Source organism: Xenopus laevis, chromosome 1S (genome assembly GCF_017654675.1).
Source record: "Xenopus laevis strain J_2021 chromosome 1S, Xenopus_laevis_v10.1, whole genome shotgun sequence".
NCBI classification, from domain to species: domain Eukaryota; kingdom Metazoa; phylum Chordata; class Amphibia; order Anura; family Pipidae; genus Xenopus; species Xenopus laevis.
Window position 1 is genome coordinate 148,554,552 of NC_054372.1, and position 15,070 is coordinate 148,569,621.

Below are 15,070 nucleotides of genomic sequence, written 5' to 3' on the forward strand. Positions count from 1 at the left end.
GATCTTATTCAGGCCCCGATAGTCTATACAAGGCCGAAGGCCTCCGTCCTTCTTCTCCACGAAGAAGAACCCAGCCCCTGCAGGAGAGGTAGAAGGGCGGATAAACCCCCGCTGGAGATTTTCTTGGATGTACTCCTTCATAGCGGTAGTCTCTGCAGGAGAGAGAGGGTAAATGCGCCCTCTGGGGGGCATGGCTCCTGGCAGGAGTTCAACCGGACAGTCATAGGAGCGATGTGGGGGAAGGAACTCTGCAGATTTTTTACAAAACACATCGGAAAATCCCTTGTAAGTGGAGGGCAAAGTCTTTAGTTCCGCAGTGGAGACATTCACCTTCTCGAGGGGTTTTGGCGGAAGGCAATGTTGCAGGCAAAATAAACTCCAACGAGAGATCTGCCCAGTGGACCAGTCTATGGTGGGGTTATGCAGACGTAACCATGGAAGACCCAATATTACTGGAGTAGAAGGACAGGGGATGATGAAGAATGAAAGTTTTTCTTGATGCAGCGCCCCAACTTGTACAGATAGTTCCGCCGTGAACATAGTGACGAATTCAAACTCCAGAGGTTTGTCATCTATGGCGGTAATTCGCAGGGGTGAAGACAATGGAAGCAGGGGAATCTTCATGCGTTCAGCAAAGAAGGCGTCCATGAAATTGCCATCCGCTCCGGAGTCGAGGAAGGCCCTTTCGAAGATAGACTTACTTGCCAGGTGAATCTGCAAAGGAAGGAGAAGTCTGCGTGAATTTTCTTGATACTTCTCCTGAGGCCCTCGAGCAATGCCCCCTACATGAGAAACCTGAGACATACCTCGGGGTACAAAACTCTTGGCTTTGGCAGGACAGGCGTTGGCAAAATGGGAATGTCCACCACAGTACAAACAGAGCCCTGCCATACGTCTTCGGAGTCTTTCCTGCTCGGAGAGGCGAGCTTTTCCTACTTGCATAGGTTCCTCCAGGGGAGACGTGGACACATGAGTCACAGGGACAGCGGGTGCTTGCAGAATCGGCCTTTGAAAGCGAGGGGCCAACATGGGAGAAAATCGTCTGCTGCGCTCTCTCTCCACCTGGTGTTCTCTGAGGCGGGTGTCCACCTTAATAGATAGAGCGATCAGTCCTTCCAGGGTGTCAGGAGTCTCTCTGGAGACGAGATCATCTTTGATGCGGATGGATAGGCCTTGGTAGTATACGGCCTTGTAAGCGTCATCACACCAGGAAGTCTCCGCCATCAGTGTTCGGAAGTCTATAGCGTACTCATTGACACTGCGGCTTCCCTGCCGGAGCTGCAAGAGACGGGCAGGGGCGTTCGTGACCCGACCTGGAGCATCAAAGACTATGCGAAAAGCTTGGAGAAAGTCTTTAACATCATAAGTCACCGGGGAATTCTTCTCCCAAAGAGACGTTGCCCACTCCAGTGGCTTGCCTTCCAATCGAGACATCACATACCCCACCTTGGAACGCTCACTTGGAAATTGTGTGGGTTGGAACTCAAATTGAATTTGGCACTGTGTGGCAAATCCCCTGCAGGCTTGTGGATCCCCACTAAAGCGAAGGGGAGGTGGAATGCGAGGCTCACCTGTCGGGTAGCTTGCGTTCATAGAGGCTGCCGCCATGGGGGGATCTCCAGTAGGTGGAGCAGCGGAGGGCGCAGAAGGCACTCGAGCAAGCAGGACATCGAGTGCTTGCCCAATGCGAACCTGCTGGTTTTCGTAGTCCTCCATGCGGGATGCCAGTCCGCGGAGTGCTCGTCCGACATCAGGTGTGGCTTCCTCAGAAGGATCCATGGCCCGAAAATAATGTCAGGGAGCCGGGAGCCCCCTCTGGGGAGTAGTCCGGATCTAGGAGGAAGCCCCTCAGGAGGGATCAGGGTCGAGGTATCCAGGGGTTAGGCAAGAGAATAATCTAAGTCCAAGCACAGGTCAGAAGGCAGGCGGAATACAAACAAAGTCCAGGGCAAGGCAGGGGGTCAAAGGCAGGCAGAGTAACAGCGAAGTCCAGGTCCAGGCAAGGGGTCACTCCAAGGAATCAGGCAGAAATAGCAGGGAAAACAGCAAGGGAACCCAGGAATCACTTAGGGAACAGGATCCTATTTTCGGGCGCCATCTTGGCGCCTCAGGCATCCTTTTATCTTTGAATTTGGCGCCCTTGCGACTCCTCGCGCTCCCGGCGGTCTTGACAGGCACATACTATTAGAAAATTATATTATTATGAAAATAATTATGAAAGTTATATGAAAGTTAAGTTTATAAAATATGTCATTTTTAGCCATATTTATTGTTAGGGTTTAGTTCACCTTAAAAGGCATAGATATGATGGCATATATGCAAAGGCCAAGGCTCCCAATGGCAGGCAGAAAAGGTAACAGAGTAACATAAGAAAGATGATTTATATTTTATATAGGGCTGTTATTCCTACAGACCAGCACAACAGTAGAATAGCCCCACTGCATACCAGATATCAAATTGTAGTTCAAGGGTTTTATTTGCCCTTTTAGTAATACAGCATTATATTGGTTTAAATGGCTGTAGCTGGTTTGTCAATTCTTATTGCAAGAAAACAAAAATATATAAATAAATGCAATGCAATCTACTAGACTGTAATGAAGAAGTAGCTCAATATAGACAATGGTAGCCTGTATATCATAAAGACCAGAGGAGTTTAATGACAATGAAAAACAGTGAGGCAAAGATTAATTTGGGTCACACCTGATGTAACGAAACACTGCACTTTTTTTCATTTCACCTGTTTGTTTGTTTTTTGTTTTTTTTAAAAAGGGAAATAATTATGATGTGTGTATTGCTACCCAGATGCCTTTTTGCTCATACAGTACATTGGTGCCATAGGAGAATGAGTTGGCAGGGAATAAAAGAAGATTGGCAGCACTATCTCTATTGAATGTCTCAGGCCAGAATTTCAGAGCATCTTGGCCCTTCCCAGTGAAGAGTTTTTAGAATGCTGGACGTCTGGGGGTGATTGCATATTAATGAGTTAATGAGGAGAAATAGATTTTTTTTGCTTGGCTTTTAATCCCCCAGATAGTGGAACCGTCTTTGTTTTTAATGAGGAGACACTTGAAGAATTCAATTTGAAGGACAATTCTGGGCTGAGAAAATGCATTCACGTGAACAGATGGTTGTGCAGCGGGTACTGGGAGAAAGGGGGATATGGTGACATTAACCCCTTCTGTCTGAGAAGCCAGATCAATGATGAAATGATGTTAAAACGTCTGCCTTCCAGTTGTCGTTGTCCACCACTTCCATACCCACCACCCACAAGAGTTGCTGCTTGAGGGCTACAAGCTGACCCTCTAAAATTGAATCTACATCCTGCATGCCTAATCAGGAATACTATTAGCATCATGCTGCAGAGTTTTTGTGCAGCCACATGTATTTTTGTTAAATGTTAACCCATCAATAAATGTGCATCTTAATTTGAGGGTGATGAGGCCCCTATTTACTAAGTCTTAGATAAGATAAAATGAATAGTTCAAGTAGAAGATGACCAGTATAAGGGCTTTGACATTATCATGATCCCATATCTTAAAGTGCCAACCTACATAAAAAAAAATCCCTTCACTGAGCACAGGAGCGCAATGACCCTTTGATGCCTTCATATATCTGAACAGATACACAGCTGCCAGTCAGGAAGGAAGCCAAAAGAGCAAAGGCAGTGCCAGCAAATCAGCATCTACTGTGACTGCCAAGAACACACAGACAAACCAGTCCGCGAAGATGCCAGGCACAAACTGCAGCACCCAAGCAATCTGCCAGTGAGGGTTCATAGCTGTTATCTTGACAGCCGTACCAAGGTGACCATGTGCCAAAGTATCAGCTACGGTAAATGAGCTCACTTTCAATAATATCCAAACACTGAGCCAAGTCATGAGGATTAAGTCCTTTTTAGCATGAATTTTATGTCTCAGAGGCAACATTTCACAGTCTCTATCCAGTCTTGAAGAACCGATTTGTCCGAATCATTTGACCTAAATGCGATTCAGTATTATTCGGGGATTTTTAACTAGGTAAGCGCCAAGCAGTATCTGATTTATGGCACAGATATCAGATATCCACCATGATAAAAGAATACACCTGGAAACAAAAATTGGTTTAACGGGGTTGTTCCCCTGTAAATTAACTTAGTATAATGTAGAGAGTGATATTCTGAGACAATTTGAAATTGGTTTTAATTTTTTATTATTTGTGGTTTTTGTGTTATGTAGCTTTTTATTCACCAGCTCTCCAGTCTACAATTTCAGCAGTCTGGTTGCTAGGGTCCAAAATATCCTAGAAACTATGCATTGATATGAACAAGAGACTGGAATGTGAATAAGAGAGTGCATGAATAGAAAGATGAGTATCAATAACAATAAATGTGTAGCCTTGCAGAGCATCTGTTTTTAGATGGGGTCAGTGACCCCCTATTTGAAAGCTGGAGAGAGTTAGAAGAAGGCAGCAGATAATTAAAATAAAGTTATAAAAAAATAAATAATGAAGCCAAATTGAAAAGTTGCTTAGAATTAGCCATTCTATAACATGCTAAAAGTTAACTTAAAGGTGAACCACCCCTTTAAGGTTTAGATGTTACATTTATAATTTGTATATGATTGTTTCATTGTGTTTCTAGGTGGTGTGCCACACAGTCTACTACATACAAGTGCACAGACTGCCCCCTTGGGATACATTTTGCATTCAATCTGAAAGATTTAGAGATGCCAACCTGGCAGTTTTCTTTTATAGTTATATCTAGGCCCCTGGTTATGCCCCTAACCATTCCCCCGCCTCTGTATTGTCCAGTTGCTGTCTGGATCCTACACAATTTTAGATGCATTTTAGGCTTTTCAATTGTGGTGAGAATGAATTCAGGTGCAAATTACAGGGTGCAGAAGACTGATATTTTAGTCTGCTTCTGATCTCTGACCAGTTGGAAGGTGACTCCTGAAAATGAATATGAACAGACACGTCTGAGGAAGGAGCCAGCTACATGCTGCTTATATAGCATTCTGACTAGCAAGATATATTCAGGATTAGAATATTCACACACTTCCACTTGCACTGCAGCAGTAAAGTTGCAGCTCATCACAACTCTTGTGCAAAAGTTTAAATGGAAAGGTATCCAATTACTATGTCAAAAGCCACATTTGACTTCGGCAGTGGAAGCAATTTCTAATTCCCCTAGTGAGCCATCAGAAATACATTTTTATGCTACCGGTTGTTCTGACCATGCCAAATGGAGCCCAAACCTGCAGCCCTCCAAGTACTTTGCTCTATACATGTGCCAGACCTCAGCCATCCCTTTTCCCCTGACTGAGGAAATGAGTGAGCAGATGTGATGTTGGACTGGTTGCAAGTAGAAAGACCCAATGAGATAGAGACACGTAGGAGCTAGGATCAATATAGATATTTACATTTGGCAGTGTGGAAGGTTTCAGTTAAGCAAAGACAAATGAATATCTAGAATTATTAGATAGAAACTATGTGTTCCCATAGGAGCTTTCCTTTAGAAACTTGTCAATATAACATTCTGCAAATCACAAGCTACCAATGATTGCTGTAACCTGTAGACGTTTAAAAGACCTATTAATTTCTATACGCTCAACCATACGACTGGTGCTTCTATGCAACAAGATGAAGCTCCTTCTGTTCTGATTTAATCTCTCTCCGTCCCACATATGAGCAGGCAGGCCCTGCTGACATCTATGGGACGTGTATGTTTTCATTTCCCAGCTGTGCATAAACATTGCTGGTTAAAACTGTGATGATGCCAGAATAGGACAGTTACTTTCTAATAACAAGATCCCCAGAGCTGCAATATGTACCAAATGTGGTTCTCTGGGCCCCTTACATGAAAAGGATTTTTGGCCCCTTGTGACTTATCAAAGAGATATTTGGAAGGATAGAGCTCTAACAGCAATACATTCATTAGCCCCCTGATAGGTGCCCTCATGATGGCACCCAGGAGATATGTTCCAGGGAAAATATACCAGCACCCTATATATGCAATATTTTAGTTTTAAAGGACTACACCTTCATGTCTTGATTGTTCCAAATGTGAAGAAGTAAACATATTATTATTTTCCTCATCCATGCAAGTATTACTTACTCAACCCACCGTAAGCTGCCACTGTATTGACTGTCTGATCATAACCACCCATACTGTATGGGGCAGATTTACTAAAGGGCGAAGTGACCAACGTTGGCGAAGATTCGCCAGCATTACCGTTTTCAGGGACTCTGCTGATTAACTAACGGGCGCAGGCATCACTTTGCTAGCAAAGGAGATAGACGCTAGTGGTGATTCACACTTTATCACCTAGAGCGAAAATTCGCCTGGACGTTACCATAAATTCACTAAGATGCGGATTTTACTGAACGTTACCTTTCGCCAGACTTGCCTTCACCACCTCAGACCAGGCAAAGTGCACTGGAGTGCATAGATCTTCCTCAATCTTCTGTTATATTTTTTTTATCATATTTTATTCATATTTTTTATCATATTTTATTCATATTTTTTAATCATATTTTTTAGTGACAAAAGTTTCCAAAAAATGCTGTCTTTTCTTTTTTTCAGAATGATAGCCTGCAAAAGTCCTTAAAAATGTTTTTGTGTAACTGGGTTGCCCCATACATTTTCTAACATATGGAACATTAACTATACAGTGGGCTTATGTGTAGGGCATTATAACAACTCTATTTTCGTTAATAAGGGTCCCTGGACTTGTGTAACATAATGTATTTGCTACAACATATACATCCATTCAAATTTAAATTTTCCACCGTATGCAAATTAGCCTGAGCAAAGACCTCTAATAAAGTTGCGCTAGGCAGAATTGAAGAGTATTGTCGCCTGGTGAAGTGTTGCGGTGGCTGCGAATCCGTCACTGGCGAATTTTCACTGCTTAGTAAAATTACCCCTATGTCTAGTTCAGGGAAGATTAATAGAATACAATACAGTCTCGTTCTTACTACAGACTTCGTTCTGCCTGCATTGGACTGATTGTAAATAAGATTAGTTTAGTGCAGTGGGGAGAATTCTGATCCTTCAGGACACCCCAAAGCTCCAGCAGAACGTCAGCAGGTATCAATGGATTTGAGTGAGAATATACCACACCACAGTGCATAAGTGGTTTGAGCCCTAACAATGCCACTTGATTCTATTTTGCTTCACTACTGAAATTCTCCAGAGCAGATTGTCTCTTAGCTTGAGATGAAATGTAAATTGATCAGGATGAAATGCATTCATATAGCTGTTTCGAATATTTACTGTAAATTATGCACAATGACTACTTTCTGAGAATAAAATGAGCCCTGGAGTAATTTTATTAAGTGGATAAGCTATAAAAGAGACACCCACTGCATTATCTGTATTGTGATGGGTGAAAGCTCCATATTAAATCCGCAGGCAGTGGTATTTGCAGCCAAGGATGTCCTCTATTTTATATGAGCCATAGGGTGATGTCTGTGTTCAGTGAGATATGAGGCTGTTATATCAGCCTTCAACCTCTCTAGATGTGTTGAACTAAAACCCACAGAATCTGCAGCCAGCTCCAAGGATAGGAGATATAGGTCCCAACAGATGGATGCAGAAAAGCGTGACATCTATTATTTAAAGGACAAGGAAAGTCTAAAATAGAATAATGCTAGAAATGCTGTATTTTGTATACTAAACATAAGCATGAACTGACTGCACCACAAAGCCTAATCAAACAAATGATTTATGCTTTCAAAGTTTGTCACAGGGGGCTGTCATCTTGTAACTTTGTTAAACATCTTTGCAAGACTAAGACTGTGCACATGCTCAGTGTGGTCTGGGCTGCTTAGGGATCATCATCAACAAAGCTGCTTGAGTTCTGCATGGCTGGTAAGTAAGGCGGGGGCTCCCTCTGCTGTTCATAAGTATGAATGTTTCCCTGCTCAGCAGTTAGGGACCATCTGACAATTCCTATCCACAGCAGTAAATGAAGGGAGAATTTCACTGCATACAGTCAGGTTTCTTATAAAAACGGTACACATTTTTTAATTAAAGTATATTGGAGATAGGTTTCTTTTTTTATTAAAGAAAGTAAAAATGGGATTTTATTTTTTTGCCTTTCCTTGTCCTTTAAATGAACATAGGCTAGACCTTTGATGTAGGCACTCTTTGCCATGTCAAAGAACATTTATAAAATGAGCATGGTAAAACAAATGAATCATTTAGCATGGGAAGCCCAGAACAGATAAATGAAATAACTTAAAAGACAGGTTTAAGCAACAGGCTTAATGGTCCCAGAGAAGGGTCTGGCAAGAGACATTGATAGTAAATCCACATATAGCTGTCTCTCCATATTCATGTAACAATAGCCACGACAGATAACTGGCCTCGTTTTTGTAGCAGAAGTACAAGGGAAAATGCTAGACGCAGGATCTCTAAAAGTTAGAACTGACATTGCCTATTAATAGACACTTGATAAAGGCTGCACAGAAGGGAGCAGTCATTTATTGTAGAATTCATCATTTCTTGTGAAAGAGAATTAAAATAAAACCTTTGATGAACACTAGGGGAAGAGAAGCGACAAAGGGACAGAAAATGGAAGGGCAAAAATAGAAGAGAAAGGAAAGCAGAAAGAAAAAGGGGAAGCAGCAAGACAGGATTATGATAGAAGTGTCAATAGAGGAGCAGGAGCAATGGAAGAATAGTGGAGCTTTTGTAAACACAGAAGATCTGACACCCACATAGCTGCTGTTGTAACACATATATAGCTGGTAAGTGAGTCAAATGCTTGTTACTACACAGAACTGAGGTTTTACTTTAAACTCTCCCCTGTATAATAGTGTTGTGTTACACACAGTCTGCGAGTACTATATACAAAATGACAAATAAGGTCTCATGGATGGGAATTTCATCATTTAACCGTTGATCCACCAGGATCAAAAGGACCACTGAAACTTAACCAGTTCTGGCTATGGATCCATATATAATGCTGGCAATGTGGAATTTCTATAGTGATATGTGAATCATGCCTGTGGAGTGTGTAACAGATAATAATATTAAATGAATTGTTACGCTATGATCACCTTCAACTTTTATTTTCTGTTTGTTATAGGCAAGTAACTTTGGCTCTCTTTTTCCTAACAGGAGGCCATTGGAACTGTTTTACTGCCATTACTGGAGAAAAATTGGTGCACAGAGTAAAGCTGGCCATAGACGCAAAGATCTGATTGTACGAATCGAGGATTCGTACGATTTTCGGACTGTGTGTGGAGAGTCCAGACATTTTTCGTCCGGCGGAGATCAGTCGTTTGGTCGATCAGACAGGTTAAAAGATTTCTGTCGGCTGCCGATAATATCTCTGCATGTATTGCTGATCGTACGATTTTCAGAGGGAGACTGTCACTAGCTTTTGTTGGACATAACTTTCGTACGATTGCTGTCAGGGGCAGAACATCGGCTGATCTGTTCTTTTGTACTTTATTTGATCGGAATTGTTAGTGGCAGGTCGGGAGATGGGGAAGTCTGATTGTACGATGATTCGCACGATCGGATCTTTGCGTCTATAGCCAGCTTTAAGCAAGAACATCTAATGCTACATGGGAGACATTAGTAACCTATTAAGAGCTGACTGCTTTTTTTAAGGGTGCAAGTTTTGGCTACTACTTTCCTTGCTGATTAAGAAACATATGTTCAATATGATTGGCTTTAACAACAATGAAATGCAAGCAGCAAATCTCTTGCAGCCATTAACAGGTTGGTCAGCTTGCTTAAATGTTCACCAAATCTATTGTGAGTGTAATTAAGAAGCATTGCCAGCTGTGATCAGTACATCTTATCTAATATCTAACAGAACCAATGCATTTACTGGGGGAGGGGGGTATATAATAAAGTAGTGTGAAGGCTTTGCATATAATGTACAGTAACTAATCAACAATGTCAGATGTTATCTTAGAAAGATATATATCTATTGAGTAGGGACTCTGCAAGGCTGGGTGGGAATGATAAGGTGTCCAGAGGAGAGTGAAAAGTTCCCATTCTGCTTCTCCATTCTAACATCATCACTCAACTCCAATACCCTGCAATAATAAATCACATCTTTTTTTATACTGTCTTTTCCAAATCGAAATGCCCCTACTGTGCTGTCATCGTGGGCCTAAACATGGCAAATCAGTTGGCAGAGCAATAAGGATTGATTCAGCACACAACAAGGGTGCCCAGTTGGCAGGAGCTCAGAGGATCATGACATTAGCTTATATATTATGTGTGTATCTGATATGTGTGTGTTCATCGTGATGGGTTCATTAGGTATACCAAAACATTGCCTGTTAGGGTGCAGTACAGAAAATGTCTGCCTCTTTACAGGGGACATGGAAATAAGTGCCAGCTAACCATTTAGTTTGCAGAGAGAGATTTCGGTGCCAGTATATGTGGAATATAAATCACCCTCCTCCCTGTGATGTTTTCACCAAAAAGGCATTCAGTGTAACCTGTTAAATGAACTAGGCTGCTGCTAAATTAAACAAGGGCAGAAAAAAGATTGAAAGCCTGTTCCCAAAAGCTTGCAATCTATTTTCAGTTCCATATTCACACACGCTAAAGGATGAATCCACTTACAACATAATCTGTAATGTGCAGTCTTAAAAGCCGTATGGCTGGAGTGGAATAGTAACAGTTGGTATTTAAAGGCTCATTTGCTGAGGAATGTCCAACCGTAGGAATGGCTGTGCCGTTGCTGCCCAGAAATATTCCCAGGACGCTTGGTTTTATGGTTATTTTAAGAGCAACTACTTGTCCTGAGTGCTGATCAGAGGTGACATTCATGTAACAACCTCACAGCAAGCTGAATGAATTATAAGGAGCCACCAGCCTGAGATACATTGAGGAAGCAACAAGGAATTTTGAAAAAAAAAAAATGTCAATTCTCATCATATGAAATGGATTTCTACACCGTCAATGAGAAGTAAAAGCTCTGCCCAAATGAACAGAAACGGGTTTTGTGAAATGCTAACAGAACTGTCCCTATGGGGCCATGGAAAAATTCCCACATTATTCATAATGTCTTCTGCAACCTAGACTACAACTCCCAGCATCCTCCACTGATGAATCTTTCAGATCTTTCTGAGTACAATGCTGCTCTCAGAGGGGGGCACAGAGGGCAGGAGCCTGAATTCCGCTCCCTTTCTTTAAGACAGATCTGGCTGCCAGAACATAATGTTGATGTTTTGATGATTACGTATGTTTTAACGATCGTAAGTAATGTAAAATAGTTACATAATCTCCCCGCCAAAAAACATTTATTTTAGTTTTATGAGAGTAACTTTGGAATGTACCACAGCATAATTCTCCCCAAATCCCTTGGTTTAGCCCATGTGAGCATACAGTTGTATTATATAATGCCAGTTCCAGTGCCAACACCACAGTCTACACTCTGCAGCTTTCTCTCCAGTGAGTTTCCAAACACAACAACGACAATCGATTAACCCAGATAGGAATATGAGGAGCTGCATTTACAATAGTGTGGTACCTGGGGAATTCCAAAGTGGCTGTGCAAAGGTGAGTTGTCCTCTGATGTGCCAAAATAAACTGAAAATAAATGGGGGGAGGTCTAATTTATAGGTACATATTCATATTCCACTAAATACAAGTTAATACTCAGTATAAGTGGCTAGTATGACAAATGTATAAAGGGTTCCAGAAATAAAGAAATGTCTGATGACAAAGCACATGCAACACCGTATCACAGAGTTTTGGAAGTTTTTTCAAATATTAAAATAAATGCATTCCTTGTACAAATATAACTGGTATTTACACCTGACTGAACCCTTACAACTGTTTCTAATAAAGACCCCTGTAAAACAGATGCCCCAGTCCCCCGGATTACAAAAGCTGCTAAATGATCCATGATCTCAAGAAAAGCTCCAATTAACAACATTTCCATCTTAACTAGAACCCCCCTTTATGCCCATTCTTAGGAGCAGAGCTTGAAGACTCAGCATTTGCCAATGGGACCAGACAGTTATTATGTCAGCACGAGACATTGACTGATTTGCCACAGGAAAAATGAACCATATTATTTTCATGATTAGTTTCATATTCTTACAACCAAATGCAACGTACAGAGAACCCCGATTGCAATGCCATATAGTCTATTACAGCGGATTCCTTCAGCCTGCTGTTGTTGAACTACAAGTGTCAGTGCTCATGGGACGCGGGTGCTGGGAGCTGTGTAGTGCAGAGAACTGCTTAATTACACTCTGCTTCCTAATAAAAAAGGAGGTCTTTTCTTATTTGGCTGAAGTGATGTTCCTGAAGTCTTCCATGAATATATACTGTATGAGGCTTTTGTTACCAGATATATTCAGGTTCCAATGCAAGCACAACATAAACATGTGAAATGCTCCAAAGATGCTATAGACAAATACCCTGTGATCAGGGGCATGTGACTATAGTGGAGACAGACCCTGCGGCTGCAGGGGGGCCCATGAGGTATAGGGGCCCTACTTCATGTACAATTTCAATAAATATTGGTAAAACAGGACAACTTCTGGATATGTTGGGGGGCCCAGTAACATGTAGCTAGTCCACTGCCTGTGATGTGTCTTTGGCCCTCCAGACACAGCATTGGACTGTCTATAAGTGACACAGCTAATGAGCCCCTCACACAGACAGGCAGAATGGACATGCCTGGGTAGAAGACTATCACAGAAACTTTCACTGACCTTCCCACATCAGCAGCAACAGGAGGGCAAAGAGCAGGTGCCAGGCGGGTACTGGGGGCACAATCCCAGCGGCTGGTTTCCCCCTTTGGAGCATCACGGAGTTAGAGTTAGAGTTAGAGTCAGCCATATCACTCTCCACACAGTCACTTGGTAATCCAGCTGGCAGAGCGCATGGGGCACTAGGTACTTTCTTCAAGGCTTATTATTATCACTATCCACAGACAGTAGGCAGTGCACAATCACTCTTTAAGGCATGTTAGATTGGGGTTCCTCGTTCCCCGTGTCGCACCACTGCGTCCGACTGCGATTCAGTCCTGCGCTGTCCTGGAAGCAGCAGCATCTCCCCAGCCCTGCGAGCCAGGGAGACCGATCTGACCGAGCAGCTCAACTCCTTGAATGTGAGAAGGGGCGGACCCTGGCGAAGGGAGGAGTGGGCACGGAGTGGCGAAGGGATGGGCAGAGACGAATGCCTCTGTGTCTAATGTGCCGCCTGCTGCTGTTGTTAACTAGTCGCGGCAGAAGCGCGGCGAAAGCGCTGGTTTGTTTGAGCTGCAGGAAGAGTCTTGCTCTAGATCTGATTCCGACACACACTGTACAGGGCACTACTCGGAGTTCTTATACTGACCTACAATTACCAGCTGTCCCTGCACACAGCTCTACCCACACTTACACCAGCCTGACATTTACACCCGCCTGTCCAACATCACCTTTACTATAATGTAATGCAGTTACTATAATGTAATGCAGTAGGTAGTCGATTAGATGTCGATTAAAGGGGTTGTTCACTTTTAAGTTAACGTTCAATTCTAAGCAACTTTCCAATTGGTCTTTTTTTTATAGTTTTTTTTAATTGTTCTCCGCCTTCTGGCTTTTAGATGGGGGTCACTGAGCTTCTAAAAAACAAATGCTCTGTAAAGCTACACATGTACAGTTTATGCTACTTTTTAGTACTGTACTACTTTCTATTCAGGCGCTCTCCTATTCATATTCCAGTTTCTTATTCAAATCAATGTATGGTTGCTAGGGTAATTTGGACACTAGCAACCAGAATTCTGAAATTACAAAACTGGAGAGCTGCTGAATAAAAAGCTAAAAAAAACCCACAAAAATTGCCTAATTGCCTCAGAATATCACTCTCTAAGCAAGACCATATTTACATAGCAGCAGGGTTGGACTGGGCCTGCGGGGTACCGGGAAAAAACCCAGTGGGCCCCTGACGCTTGTGGGCCCCACAGGCCCAGGTCCCCATCCACATCTGCTTCTTCCCTTTGTCAGAGGTCGCGGAAGAAAATAATTTCTGCACAACCACAGTGCCGCTCTCAAGAGCACAAACGCGGTGCCTCGCATTCGCACAGATGCAGCACACACGCTGGTACGGCAGGGGGGGCCGAAGGGGGGCCCTGGGGCAGTAGCCCCAGTGGGCCCCGGGCCACCCAGTCCGACCCTGAATAGCAGGCACCCCCAGGGCCAGATTTACATAGTGGGTGCCCCTAGGCCCACTGCCGTTCGTCACCCTTGTCCGTTCGTGCAAATTTTCATCATCAATGGGGATTGGCGCATAGGAAATTAAAAAAATTATTGTATCCCCAGCGCATTCCCAATGTTTTTGAACCAATGTGGGTGTAGTGGGACAGCATCCTGCCCCCCTAAAATCCTGCCGGCCTAGGTGACCTTTTCACAAATCCGACCTGGGCACCCCCAGGCCCACTACTGTTCATCACCCCTGTCCCCTCCCCTTCCTTTGTGTAAATGCACTGATTTTCAACATTGGATCCAGAATACTGGGGATTGGTGCACAGGAAATTTGAAAAACTATTGTATCTCCTGCGAATCCCCATTGCTTCCAAACGAATTTGGGTGTTGTTGGGTGGCATGTTGCCCCCCTAAAATTCTTCTGACCTACACCTGGGCTTTTGTTGCCTTTCCACAAATCCAGACCTGTCTCTACACCATTCTAGTGATGGGCAAATTAATTTGGCAGGCACAATTTGCAGTGAATTACGCAACCAGCGAATAATTTCATGAAAAGCGACAAAAAAATTGTCATGCGGCAAACGGCACAGATTTGACCCATCACTACACCATACTAAAAGTTAACTCAAAGATGAACAACCCCAATAATGGGATTCCTTTATATGGTATGCTTCAGTTGCACAGTGTTACGAATACATTCTTGCCTTATTATACATAATGCCACCTATGCAGTCAGTTGCCAGAAAAGAGAGAAATAATTATTAGAGATGAAATGAAGTTTGTTGAAATACAAAAAAAAAAAGAAATGAAGTTTGTTAGCAGGGTGCCAGAAACAGTGGGCCCCAGGGTATTGGCCCTTGCTGACACAGCATGTAAAGGCAGCTACCGTTGATAGATATTTCAACAGCAGAGATTA

General features: G+C 42.9%; 1 protein-coding gene across 1 annotated transcript in view; it reads right to left on the bottom strand.

The window, feature by feature from the left end:
• The window catches only part of LOC108707151 (transmembrane protein 132B), a 313,445-nt gene extending 300,201 nt beyond the window's left edge, over nt 1-13,244 (bottom strand). The window contains exon 1 of the mRNA XM_018244182.2: nt 12,682-13,244. Within this exon, the coding sequence (XP_018099671.1) occupies nt 12,682-12,808 (127 nt within the window). The 5' untranslated portion in view covers nt 12,809-13,244. The remainder of the gene's footprint in view (nt 1-12,681) is intronic.
• Nucleotides 13,245-15,070: the final 1,826 nt, after the last annotated feature.